Below are 14,184 nucleotides of genomic sequence, written 5' to 3' on the forward strand. Positions count from 1 at the left end.
CTTCAATTCCAGCATTATATTACTTTTCTTTTTAGGGTTTTTTGTAGTATACAGTAATGAGGTAAATTCTGGGTGCTCACCACTTACAAAAATCAGAGCAGGTATTAGGTACATAAATAATTATAGATCTAGAAGCTTAATTTCAGGCCTCTATTTTGGAAAATCTTAGACATGTGTCAGTGTGAGGGAACAAATATTAAATTATTCCTGAAGAAACTTGACCTCTTTTACTGAAATGCTGAAAGTTCTTGTTGTCTGCAGGCTTGTCATTTGTGATGCCATTTACACTGTTTGATCTGACTCATAAATGAAACTTTCACCTACAAAAATCTCTTTTATAGGGTTCTTGCAACTGTTTGCATTTTATTCAGAAACTGACTTTTCTCTTTGGCAATAGGCAGAGATTTTTAAGGCATTTGCTGAATTATTCCAAGCTGCTTCCGCTAAACCTGCACCGTTTGGCATCTGTGATTATCCGTCATCGCGAGCAGTATATGCCATTGACCTGATGCTTAAGTGGGATACTACCGGAGATGGTAAGATGCTTCTGTTCCTTGAGAGACTAAATTCATTCTCTTGGGTTTTTTGCTCAAAATTTTTGCTGTTTAAAAAAAAAAAAAAAAAAAAAAAAAAAAAAAAAAAGTAGGCCGGGCTCCGTGATGTTTATACTTAAACAGACTGTTTTGATGTCTTTTGGGTTGCATATGTGTGAGGGTGGAATCTGGTCTCCTTGTTAGCAGTAATAGTGGAGCTGCTGCCATGCATCTGTCTAATTCTTTTTATTGACTCTTTCCTGCCATTGTTTCTCCTATTCTAATGTAAACATTTGAAGATGGGTGGGCATAATGCTTTGCAGCTATCTGTTAATTCTAACAATGAGCACCCTTTCCTATTGTGGTGGTGGTACACCTCTACAAGGAGAGCAGTCTTTACTAAAAGTAATTATAATAAATCTCATGGTTTAATTCAACTATAATCAATACAGGCAGGAAAGAGGATCTACATTTTTGTCCTTATTTATACAAAATGCATTTTTCTTACTCTTCAAACATTATTGCAATTCAAAAGGGAAACTCAAGCTCCTGACCTCATTTTAGGGGTGAGAGGAAGTAGATGGCTAAGTGAGGGGGTTCTGTGGCCTTTGTTGTACAAGAGGTCAGACTTGATCACCATGTCCCCTATAAGTGGGAGATAAGAGATTTTGTGCTGCAACTGAAGAAACCCAGCTCTGTTTCTGTACCAGATGAACTAAAGAGAACAACAGAGCAATACAAAGAGCAAAGGAGGCTTGGTGCCTAAAAATAAAGGGGGAAGCAGTCTTTTATGAAAGGTGCATCTCAAAGTTGTGGTTACATAAGAAAGATGTCCTAATTCTGATCTAGTTTAACCGGTGCACCTTTCTCATATGGGCAAGGCCTCAGATTATGGCATTTGCCCCAGAAATGGGTTTGGTGTCTCACTTCTTCATACTGTAAGCCTCAAAAAACCCTACCTGGGTATGTAGTAAGGGTTGACCATCTTCAGCCTTTCTACGGTCTCTGCTACAGCAAAGGGAGATGGCTCCCAGCGTCTCATGTGTACTTTTTAGTAAATGTAATGTTTTGTTTCTCTTCAGGGAAAAGAACTATGCAGCCTCAGGTCCTGGAGGTGAACTTCAACCCTGACTGTGATAGAGCCTGCAAATACCACCCTACCTTTTTTAATGATGTCTTCAGCACCCTATTTCTGGATGAAACAAATAATTGTCATGTGACGTACATTGTTTAGGCCTAGAAGGCGTGACTTGGTTATTTGTTTCCTTTCCAGATGTGCTTAACAGCAATATTTATATTTCAGTTCTATGAGCTGCTTATGCAACTATTTTCCTATAATGGTAATGAAGAAAAACTTTTATCATCAGCTCAATGGGCATATAATGTACTTGTAATCAGTAGTCTGCATTTTCTTGTCTTGTTGAGTTCTAATAATCAATTTATGTTGACTTAAATGTCTTATGGAAGCCCAGAAAAGTGTAATAGTAACTAGAGCAATCAGCTGTTGTTTCTTAGGTAGCCTAGTATACCTTATTTGCATAGCAGGAAGTGTTGTACAAATTTTCTGTGTCTGCATTAGAGTAATAATTTCCTGTATCAAAATGTTTGAGGTCATGCATCATCTCTTCCTCTCTGTATAATACCATTGTCTTCCAAGCACTAAAATGCTTTATTCCACAAATTGATGTAAAGCAACTTACTTGAGGGTTGCATCTGATAACTCCAATGAGCGAACATTTATTAAGCTTGTTTGTAATAAAGTATTACAGCAACGTTAGAGTTGGTTTTTTCAATTAAATGTCACGATACTTTCTCAAAAACTAGTCATAGCTGCTGTCGTCTTTTTAAAGTTGAATGAGGTCTGTGAATATATCCCAATCTAGTAGTTTTGAGCTGTTTTAGCATGCATGGTAATGCTGAAATTAGATTGAAACTGTAGCTCCTCTGTCACATATCAAACAATTAATTCCTTTTGCAAGGCAATTAAGGTTGAATATCATCAGGCAAAATTCTCATTGAGGTCAATGCCTATCTACGGATTTGATCTCAGATAGCAAAATGAATAACTAAGGAAGAACCACCATACAGTGAGATAATGGGGAGGTCAGAGGGGTGGTTTAGGGGCAATTACCATTGCCAAAGGTCTGAAAAGACATGGAACAGAATTTTATTTTGAGTCAACAATGCAAGAACAAAGGATCCTTTTAATCTTTGGCAATGTCTGTATCAAGAACTATGACTCAGAATTTTACCCCTTCCTAAGTAGTACTGGCCAAATTAAACTGTTTGTGTGTACACTGAGGAACAGTTAGTTCACATTTGTATTATACTTTAGCCAACACAAGTTACACTATTGTCAAACAAGCTATTGGGCTCACTATGGGGGGATAATGGTGAAATTTAATGGCCTTCAGCCTAAATGATATAAGGGTCTCTTCTAACAAACTCTAAGATTTCAACATCTTACCCTAAACCTTAGAGATGTTTTACATTGTATATGTGCATTATTTATTTCTTGAAGTATTATAGCATTATAAAATTTAACTAATATTACCTTTTTTGATAAACAAACATTGTAACAAAAACTAATCCATTTCAGATTTTAAGCAAAGTGTAAAAAGATACAATTTTAAACTACCTTTTAACCTGCAGCAATCATATATAGCTTCTAGCCTTGCACTGATGTCAAGGAAGCAAGGAATATAACCAGTTATCTTTCAATCTTCATGTAGAAAAGAGTTGGTTATGCCATAGCTTTTTTTTTTTGTTTTTAAGGCAAATCCTCCTAATGTTCAGTCTGAAGAACTAATGTCTGCCAAGCACTACCACACATTTCAGATTTCTAAGACGCTTAGTTTAAAGTTGCTTGATATACCTAGGAAACATGGCAATGAAGGGGAGAAGCAATTTCAGGGTATCTGGCCATAAAATGGGCAAGTGAAAATCAGTCACTACTTGAAATTGCTGTGGATCTGGGGCAAAGAGGAAGGTTTAAATCCTAATAGTGTAAGAGGGAACCGGGAAGAACGGTCATAAAAGTAACAGTAACGTGCTAGCAATAGAGGAAAGGTAAAACTTCCTGTCCCAGGTATCTTATACAAAAAGTTCCTGTTTCTAGTTCAGCCATTTACAACTCAGTGTCTTCTGGTTTAAGGCTGCGACACTAATCTTGAAGCAGCAGAAACATCTTGTATCTGTCTCCAAGCAGCTAAAGGAGGAACAGATAATCAGGTACATAGGTAAGTATTTTAGCAGGATGGTCATAAGATGCCTGTATATTTGATTGGGGCCACCAGCAGCCAGACATCCCTCCAGGAGAGGCAGCTTGCTCTGATAATAGCTGAGAATACTAGCAGTCTGCTAGTGAAGCATCCAGGCTCCAAGCAGTGCAGGTTAAAGGCATGAATTCCTCTTTTCGTGACACCACCCCCCTGCCCCTGAGGTGCTCATTGGATACTCTTTGGATGCTGTCATCAGTTCCTGAGTCTGTGCCCTGGATTTGATGTTGTCTATTTTTTTAGCCAAGTAAATTGCACTAGTTGTAGTGGCAAGGAAATGGGGTGGGGAGGCCGCTTTCTTCTAGGTTGCAGCATCTTTTGGGTTTAGCCCTTTAAAAAAAATCATGGTGTAAGAATAGTAAGTTACTTATTGTTTAATATGTCTGAAACCTTCCCCTACCTCTCAATTATAATGGTCCAGTCTGCAAACTATACTATTCTCTTTAAGTTTATATGCACAAGTATGGGAATTCTTCCTCTATATAAGGCCTAATCGTAAACATTTCTAGGCATGGTGATTTGAAGACACTGAAGTCAGTACAACAGCTGACAGGAATAAGCACTCTGCCAAGTGGTATATAGCTGAAGGATCAGGCCCATAGTGGAGTAAATTAATATGAGGAACAATCTTCTGAAAGTCATTAGTGGACTTTCATTTCTGGACATAATCAGCCCCCAATTCACACTAATGGCCAGTAGTAGTTAAATGCTATCCATTACATTTTTTATATGTAATCAACAGCATGGGTAATAGAAGAGCACACAGATTAAACCACTTAATTTACTGTGCTATTAAATACACTCGTGCACACGTTCCATTCGGATTGTGTAGTAAACCAGCATCTGAATGTTGAAATGAACACCACTCTGACTGTATTTAGATGTGACCTATTTTTGACTGTCTAATACAGCAAGTACTTAATGCAACAGTAAAACCAGGATTGTAATTTTATTTGGGAAATGCATAAAAAAAATCTTCTGCCTTGATATTCTCTTCTAGAAGGTTCTGTATTAAGATTGCTTCTTGTTTTTATTGTCCTTCCAGATGCGGTAATTGAGCACAGAAGCCAAAGTTAACCAAGCTAAATAAGGAAACATCAAATAAGCCGCTTTCTTGTTGACATGGTACCAGGTGACAGTTGTAGCTGTTGCTGCACCACTAGTGAGTAGGAGATTGACCAACCCCTGAAACAAAATAAGGTGGTTAGTGTTATTTTAAATGCTGCATTTTTGTTCAAGACAGTAAGTAGATATTTGCACAAATTCATACTAAACCTTTTTTGTGAAGAGTTCTGAAACACAGTGGAAAGTACATGCTAAAAAAAAACTTAGAATGCCTTTTGCTGATACATGAATTTGTGCAGAGGAGACCAATGCTGCTTGTGATCAGTTTGGAAAAGGAATCATTTGCTCTTAACAGGGCTGGGGTGACTTGGGAGACATTTTCATACAAATTTAGAATAAACGCAAAAAGCTAAAATTAAGGCAACATTAAGTCTAAAATGTCATTTATTAAATTCATAGCAGTCACATCAATAATACTAAATTTATGACTCCAAAAATTCCAAAAGTTACGTTTGTGTTTTTTAATTTCTTGACTGTTCAGTATTTCAGCGGTGGTGGTTAGGATCTGCAATTTAGGAGACTGCTTCAAATCCCTGCTGTGCCGCAGATTCCTTGTGTGACCTTTCGCACATTAGTGTTCCCATTCCCCATCTGTAAAATGGGGATAATACGACTTCCTGACCTCACAGAGGCACTGTGCAGGTAAATACATTAAATGCCCCAAGGCGCTCCATTACTATGGTAATGGGGTCATGTAAGTAACTAAGAGGTGTGTAGTAAAAGAACCAGTCAAGTAGTTCATAGGGTGGTTTATATCAGAGACTAGCTGTCCGCCTCCCAGACAGTAGAGAATTATTAGTGCTATCTAAAACTGACACTATTACGAGTCATCTCATAGTAAATTAATTTTCACAAGAATTTGTCTAAAGGACCACTAGGAATTTTACCTTGGCATAATTGTATTTACTATAGTCACATGAATTATAACTTCTGTTAACAAAGGGTTGGAAAAACACACAGTGGAGAGCTAACAATGTAATTGCACTGTAGATAAATTATGTACAATCTCATATGAGAGTATGAGAAAAAGGAATTTCAAAAATCTGCTACTCAAGCCAAATTTTACTTTACTTTTCTGTATGTACCAAAGTTCATTTTCAGAATAAAACATGCTAAAGTTGGCACCTTGTAACTGCCAGTGCAAGGCTATGATGAGACTTTAAATGTCAATGTTACTTTATACTTACCCATCCTATTTTGTGAGCTCCAAAGAATATGGGAGTCCATGCCCAGTTTAATGCCAGCTGCCCTGCATACAGCCCAAGTGGAACCATTGAGTCTTCATTGAAACCTCCTAACTCCTTCCATACCAGGTAAGAACCATATCTGAACAACAAGAACATGACAATGCAAGTATTCTGGCAAATTATACAATATAATATGTAAATAATGAAATACTTTGTCAAACTAGGTGACTTTCGTAGGTAGGGCAAGAAAATTTTTCAAAGAAGTCTGTGACTTAGGGGTCTCCATCTTATTTTCAAAAGTCACAAGAGTCTAAATGCATTCACTTGCAAGAGACTTGGGCTTCCAAGTGATTTTTGAAAATAGAATGGAGGATCGTAAGTCACTTAAGCACATCTGAAAATGTTACCAAGCATGAACTAGAACAGGGTTAGGCAAGCTATGGCACGCGTGCTGATTTTCAGTGGCACTCACACTGCCTGGGTTCTGGCCACGAGTCTGGGGGGCTCTGCATTTTAATTTAATTTTAAATGAAGTTTCTTAAATATTTTTAAAACCTTATTTACTTTACATACAACAATAGTTTAGTTCTATATTATAGATTTATAGAAAGAGACCTTCTAAAAACATTAAAATGTATTACTGACACGCAAAACCTTAAATTAGAGTGAATAAATGAAGACTTGGACACCACTTCTGAAAGGCTGCCGAACCCTGAACTAGAGGTTAGAGCAATGGATTTGGGCTAGAATCCAAAATTGAAGTGCTGATTTATTGTGGAACCTTCCAATAAGTGATTGCACAGCTCGATGCTATTCAGGCAAAATGAGAGAATACATGGTACTGAACCATCCAATAAAAGAAGTAAGTAAAAAATTGTGCTGTGGCTATTTTCATTCTTGGATAGAGGGGAGCAGAAGAACTACTGCATTTTGGACAAATAGAAGTTTGAGTTAAGACCTGAAGACTATAAAGGAAGCAATTGCGTTAGTCTAGATGAACTGAATACATTAATGAGTTTTGGTAAGTGTTCATTGTGTGGAGTACAGAGATGGTTATTTCAGAAATTATATAGGCAAATTTTCAAAACCGGGAGATAATTTGGGGGTCAAATTGAATGAGTAGGTTCCTAACTGGAGCATGAAGTGTTGGATTTAAATATTGCTTCACCTCCCTCTATTTAATGAAGTGCTTGTCACTTTCAGGTATTAATCTTTTTAAAATGAGTTAACAGAAGTTGAGGCTGAAACAGGCAAGAACTGAGAAAAGAGGGAGCAGTGGTGAATTTGGGTAGCATCTGCAGTGAAGTGATATTTTTATAACCACATTTGATTTCAGAAAGGAGGTATTAAAGCCAATCACCAGAGTGAAGAGAACTAGGGGCGAGCAGCTTTTCTCCTGTCAGTGAAATACTCTTAGTCCTGGTTACTGGAAGCTCTTCCAGAATAAACTGCAAACATACCAGAATTCTCATTGCAATCCATGCCCTTTTAATGCCCATGGAATGGTGCATTCTGGGATAACGTCGTAGTTCACTGAAGGTAAGACACGATCACTCAGAGATGGGCGATATGAAACTAAAGCTTATTGTGTGCTGAAAGCCTCCCATATAGGGTTGCCAAGTGTCAGGTTTTTGACCCAAAAGCCTGGTAAAAAAGGGACCCTGGCAGCTCCAGTCGGCACTGGGGAGCCATGACCAATGGGAGCTGTGGGAGTTGTGCCTATGGGTGCGAGGGCAGCGTGCAGAGCCTCCCTGGATAACCATGTGCCTAGGGACCTGGCGGCTGCTTCCTGGGAGCCGCAGTAAGTGCTGCCAGGACCCCACTCCCCCACCCTAACCCCTTGCCCCATCCTGGAGTCCCCTCCCACATCCAAACTTCCTCCCAGAACCTGCACTGCCCCAGCCCTGAGCCCCACCCCAGAGGCTGTGCCCCCGGCCAGCACCCTCACCCCCCCTCCTGCACCACAGCCTGGTGAAAGTGAGTGAGGGTGGAGGAGAGCGAGCAGTGGAGGGAGAGGGGATGGAGTGAGTGGGGCAGGGCCTCAGGGAAGGAGTAGGGCCGGGGGTGTTAGGTTTTGTGCCATTAGAAAGTTGGCAACCCTAATCCCACAACCTGGTTAGCTGGATCATTCAGCACAGAAGTCCACTCCTTTTTTACTTTTGCTTTGTACTTCACTTTTAAGTGTTAGTGGGTGCTTGATTTCAAGGCCAGATGAGTGTGTATTCCAAAAGACAGTCTGCTCCTTTGTGTTCATAATTTGCCAGCTGTTTTTCAATGTAGTTTCATATTGAGATGAAATCTACATTCTAGGTAAGAATGCAAATTGAATTGAGCACCTCGCTGGGCAATGGGGAGCTCCATATGCAGGCTCTGCTCCATGAATCTTATTGAACTCTTAAAAATTCATCCGCACATTTTTAAGCAAGATAGATTTTTAATTGTTTAGCTGCAGATACACATATAAGACAGCCACGTGACTTTACCAGAGTTCAGCTTCACTCATGTGTAGCATGAATAAGTAAGTTTATTTTTTATGTGGAAGTAAATAACCCAAGCTTGCATACTGGCTGTTCCTTTCCTAAGGGCACAATTCGATATGCTGTCAATTTGATCACTATCCTGTCAAACAAATGCTTTAAAAAAAAAAAAAAAAAAGCTTCACATTTCTCCATCACTAGGAGGCACCTAGATACAACTCTGCTTCCAGCTGATTTGCGAAACTGTTGTTAACAAGCAATTGCACTCGTGCACAGATATAACTTTGGCTTCTGCTCTTGATCTAGATTTTCTTACAAATATGTCAAGTTCAGGGCCAGCCCCTTCGTTACACAACTCTTTGGGAGTGCTCCTGCTCTGCTCGATAATATCAGTATTGCATGACACAAAAAATCTCTAGAATCTTTTGCATGTGTTAAATGCAAATAGAAGAACTGGATTTGTTGGGCACTCTGAGGAATCTCTGTGGCGATACGTATACAGAACGCAGTGAGCTGGTTTTGAGCACGATTGAGGCTCTGAGAAGAAACACTTAACGCCACCTGGGATTAGCATCATCATTGTGATTCGTCATCAAGAATAGGTATGATCAGGACATTAACCACATCTTAAATATCTCAGAATGCAGTGGTCTGAGAAGGACATACAGGAGTGTATGAAAAACCTTCAAAATGTGGATCTTAAATCAAAAAACCTTACCTGGATCTCCTGGTTTATAGTCCAAAACCCAGACACTATTGTTTGCATACTGTACAGTTCATTCAAAGGCATACTTCAGGGACAGCCATTTAGTTACATAACTCTTAGGGTGTGTTTTTGCCAGGAAATCATCTGACAGCCTTTCTATGGAAAAGCTATCGGGTCTCACTTCAGCGATCTATTATCCTACTTTTCAACAAAAAGGGTACTTCCTGACTACTTTTACCAGGCTGTGATTTCAGAGCTAACTAAATGAGAGACTTTACTGAATACATGGGAGGGAACAGAATAACAAAAAGATACTTTCTGTTTGCATGGAGAGGAGGAAAGGGAAGGACACTGTGTTCTGAGCTGTAAAAGACTAGAACCAGCGAAGGTGAGTAGAAATTAAGTGATAAGGTAAAGGCAAGAAGGGACATTCCACATTTATTTTTATGCATATTGCTTCACTACAGTATTTTTCAATAGAGAGCACGATAATTAAGGAAATCTGTAGCATCTCATCATAACTACTTACTCTTTTCTAAAGTTGTCCTTTTGGGGGCTGAACTTTCCCGACTTAATAGGCCCAAGGAGTGCAAATTTGAGGAAAATCCCTTCTGTTGTAGTTTTAGTTATAGCAGAGTTGGGGCATTGTAGTAGGTTTGGGGGGAGAGACACAACTCAGCTTCAGAGAAAAATTAAGTTTTTGCAGGGATCTGCAATAATGCAACTATAGCTGACCAAAAATGAACTAAACATGGCATAGGGCTAGTCCTGCATAAAGAAGATGTGAAACAAATTGGGGCACTGAAAGTCACTTTGGAGCTTGCTCATTGCACATTTGCTATGGTTCTTGTAGCCTAATGTGGCCTTCCCTCATGTGACATCAGGTAAGGGGGCTGGGAGAAAAGCACTTTCTCTTGGCTGGGCTGTTGCTGGGACAGTTTGTGCGAGGGAGATCATACATGTCTAACACACACAAAACAGTCCAGAAAAAAAATCTACTTTATAAATAGTTCAGCTTTTTTTTTTTTTTTTAAAGATGTTTATTTTTGTATTACCCTTCAGCTTTTCTTTAAAGTACCACTAGGTCTGATATTTGGCCCAACACACTTGTGTGTCCCTTTCACTATTGCCAATTTTTGACAGTAATAGTCTAAAATACTGATGATAATGTAGGCTAATTCAGTTAGAGGACAGTAGATTGTACCAGATAATGACACAGTTTAAAAGCAAGGGGTTTTATTACAGCGTTTTATAAGACAAGAGCTATAGATTCCAGGAAATTTATCTTACTCTTTACTGGGATAGTCCAAATCCCAATCCCTCATTTATTTACTAATACAGTTAATTTTAGCTAGAACTGTAAAAGGACACGTATGGGGGGATGAGGGGAATAAGATTAAAAAACTCTTTCAGTCAGTCAGCACATTACTTCACAGTTCTGTTTCTCTTATGGGGCAGTCAGAAGCAAATCAAACATTCCTGCATTTAATACACCTCCCTTGTGCATACACAAAGTGCAGTGTTTCCTAAGCGAGTACTTACCTGTTGAATAGTGTAGGAACAACATTAAGTCACTCTTATAAGCTAATGTACATATATATCCCATAACATAGCTAACTAGTGTTATGTAGTATGATTCTTTGTAACAATCCAGCTTTGCTAGTGTACATTAAGCAACCATCAGACTAGTTAAGTGTATATACAAAATATAAAAGACATACATACCCCATTGATGTATACAGAGTTCCCCAGACAGGGCCAAACACCCAGTTAGGTGGCCTCCAGGATGGCTTTTCAAGAGATTCATACCATATAGGGATCTCTCTCTTTGTTATCATGCCTCCCAAAAACCCTCCTGCATGGGGTAAGAGTGTGAAACCAACAGCTGGGGCCCACGTCGGTACCATATCCAAGACAGATGCTGAATCTGAAATAAACCCCAAACACCTGAATGTCTGTTTGCAAAGTGATTTTTAGAATAAAACTGGCAAAACACAGATTAAACAGATGTTTTTAAAAAGATAATCATTGCACTACTTAACTCCTCTTCTAGGGCCTGAGCTAAAGCCTGTTTAAGTTAATTTAAAGACTCCTGGCTCACAGACAAGCTGGAACACCTCAAGGATTCTTTCAGTTTTTCTTTTACAGGCAGTTTTAATCTGATGCATTGTTTATGACTCTACCAACAAAGATTTCTTGATCAATTATTCAGTCAATCACTGCACCTAATACACTGCTTCCTTACTCATTCCTATCTCCTTCCTTGACCTTGCTTAGCAGAGGTTTCAGGTTCAAAACCAAATATCCATAGAATATCAGGGTTTGTTTTTTTTTTAAATGTGTATGTGTGATTTTTGCCCAAGATCCCTAAGTGGCCCCCTCAAGGACTGAACTCACAACCCTGGGTTTAGCAGGCCAATGCTCAAACCACTGAGCTATCCTGCCCCCTCCCCCCTTTTTTTAAACTGTTCTTGTTTTCTTTTTTTGTTTTTACCCAGTGATATACCATTCAATCTGCACAAAAATACAGGGATACAAAGAAAAAGAAAAATTGTTTGGTAAGGCGTCCCTAGTACACATAGTACTTATACTGTGATGGTTGGGATGACAGGGCTGCAAAAACGAAACACTAAAAAAAACAAAAAACAAACACCTTTTTACAACAAAAGGTTTATTTTTTTAAAAATAATGTTAAATAAAAAAAGGTGGAGAGTCAAGGGGCCACAGATCTCTTCACAAGACCAAGCAATGCTGGTTAAAAAATAGTCTTAAATAGTCTCTCCAATTTTCTGGGGCCGATCCTCAGCTAGTGTAAATTGTTTTAGCTCCATTGACACCAGCTGAGGATCTGCCCCTATATGTTTCTCTCCAGGCAAAAGGCTTCAGTCTTGTCAGGTGCTGAACATCCACAATTCCCTTTGAGCTCAATAGGAGTTGTGGGACATTAGTGCCTCGCGTCATCAGCCTAAAATTAAGACTCTCAAACCCATATTTGGATGAATTGTCAGTCATTCATCTCTTACCCCAATTGCTTGTTTATTGGTGACACTACTAGTTTTTCTTGGCATAGCATTTTACATAGATGAACAGTTTGGTGACAAGATGCAGAACCCTTAAATAGTTTCAGAAGTACAATTTACATCAGGTATCAGAGGGGTAGCCATGTTAGTCTGGATCTGTAAAAAGCAACAAAGAGTCCTGTGGCACCTTATGAACTAACAGATGTATTGGAGCATAAGCTTTCGTGGATGAATACTCACTTCGTCAGACGCATGTAATGGAAATTTCCAGAGGCAGGTACAAATATGCAGGCCAGAATCACTCTGGAGATAACAAGGTTAGTTCAATCAGGGAGGATGAGGCCCTCTTCCAGCAGTTGAGGTGTGAACACCAAGGGAGGAGAAACTGCTTTTGTAGTTGGCTTCTGGAAATTTCCATTACATGCATCTGACAAAGTGGGTATTCACCTATGAAAGCTTATGCTCCAATACATCTGTTAGTTCATAAGGTGCCACAGGACTCTTTGTTGCTTTTTACAGATCCAGACTAAGTGAGTATTCACCCACGAAAGCTTATGCTCCAATACATCTGTTAGTCTATAAGGTGCCACAAGATTTGTTGCAATTTACATCAGGGGTCGGCAACCTTACAGAAGCGGGGTGCCAAGTCTTTATTTACTCACTTTAATTTAAGGTTTCACGTGCTGGTAATACATTTTAATGTTTTTTAGAAGGTCTCTCTCTATAAGTCTATATAGATTCTAGGACTGGAAGGGACCTTGAGACGTCATCGAATCCAGTCTCCTGCCCTCATAGCAGGGCCAAATACTGTCTAGATCATCCCTGATAGACATTTATCTAACCTACTCTTAAATATCTCCAGAGATGGAGATTCCCCAATCTCCCTAGGTAATTTATTCCAGCGTTTAACCACCCTGACAGGAACTTTTTCCTAATGTTCAACCTAAACCTTCCTTGCTGCAGTTTAAGCTCATTGCTTCTTGCTCTATCCTTAGAGGCTAAGATGAACAAGTTTTCTCCCGCCTCCTGATGACACCCTTTTAGATACCTGAAAACTGCTATCATGTCCCCTCTCAGTCTTCTCTTTTCTAAACTAAACAAACCCACTTCTTTCAGCCTTCCTTCGTAGGTCATGTTCTCAAGACCTTTAATCACTCGTTACTCTTCTCTGGACCCTCTCCAATTTCTCCACATCTTTCTTGAAACGTGGTGCCCAGAACTGGACACAATACTAAACTATATAATTATAAAACTAAACTATTATTGTATTGTAAAATAAACAAGGTTTTCAAAATGTTTAAGAAGCTTCATTTAAAATGAAATTAAAATGTTGATCTTACGCTGCCAGCCCGCTCAGCCTGCTGCTGGTCTTGGATTCCATTCACCTAGGCTGGCAGCGGGCTAAGCGAGGCCTGCGGCCGGGACCCCAGCTGGCAAGGGTCCAGCAGCCAGAACCCCAGACCGGCAGTGGGCTGAGTGGCTCAGCCCACTGCCGCCCAGAGGTTCCATCCGCTGGCTCCTGCCAGCCGGGATCCTGGCTGCCAGACCCGCTCAGCCCGCTGCCAGTCTGGGGTCCCAGCCCTGCCCACATACAGTGGGTACCTACCTTCTCCCTGGTTCTGGCCCATTCTCTTCTTCTCTCTGCACTGAGCTGAGGGTGGGAATGGACCGAGCACAGGGCTGGGGGTGAAGGGTCTGCCAGGAGCTAGAATGAGGGAGAGGGCTCAGGGTTGGGACAGGAGGTTTGGGTGTGGAGTGCTTACCTGGGCAGCTCCCATTTGGTGCAAGGGGTACAGGTGGGAATGTGGGGGGTGGGGTTGCAGGAGCTCCCGTTTGGTGCTCAGGGTAGGGGTGGGGA

At 40.0% G+C, this 14,184-nt stretch overlaps 2 protein-coding genes across 3 annotated transcripts in view; one reads left to right on the forward strand and one right to left on the reverse strand.

Moving 5' to 3' along the window:
• The window catches only part of TTLL12 (tubulin tyrosine ligase like 12), a 62,862-nt gene extending 60,509 nt beyond the window's left edge, over window positions 1–2,353 (forward strand). Inside the window, exons 13-14 of the mRNA XM_030540180.1 lie at window positions 398–536; window positions 1,616–2,353. Of these exons, the coding sequence (XP_030396040.1) occupies window positions 398–536; window positions 1,616–1,767 (291 nt within the window). The 3' untranslated portion in view covers window positions 1,768–2,353. The remainder of the gene's footprint in view (window positions 1–397; window positions 537–1,615) is intronic.
• Window positions 2,354–2,685: 332 nt separating this feature from the next.
• The window catches only part of TSPO (translocator protein), a 30,363-nt gene continuing 18,864 nt past the window's right edge, over window positions 2,686–14,184 (reverse strand). For both annotated transcript variants that reach the window (XM_030540192.1, XM_030540202.1), the window contains exons 2-4: window positions 11,032–11,233; window positions 6,124–6,262; window positions 2,686–4,996 (exon numbers count right to left, since the gene is read on the reverse strand). In XM_030540192.1, the coding sequence (XP_030396052.1) occupies window positions 4,823–4,996; window positions 6,124–6,262; window positions 11,032–11,233 (515 nt within the window). In that variant the 3' untranslated portion in view covers window positions 2,686–4,822. The remainder of the gene's footprint in view (window positions 4,997–6,123; window positions 6,263–11,031; window positions 11,234–14,184) is intronic.

The sequence above is a fragment of the Gopherus evgoodei genome, chromosome 1, assembly GCF_007399415.2.
Source record: "Gopherus evgoodei ecotype Sinaloan lineage chromosome 1, rGopEvg1_v1.p, whole genome shotgun sequence".
NCBI lineage: Eukaryota > Metazoa > Chordata > Testudines > Testudinidae > Gopherus > Gopherus evgoodei.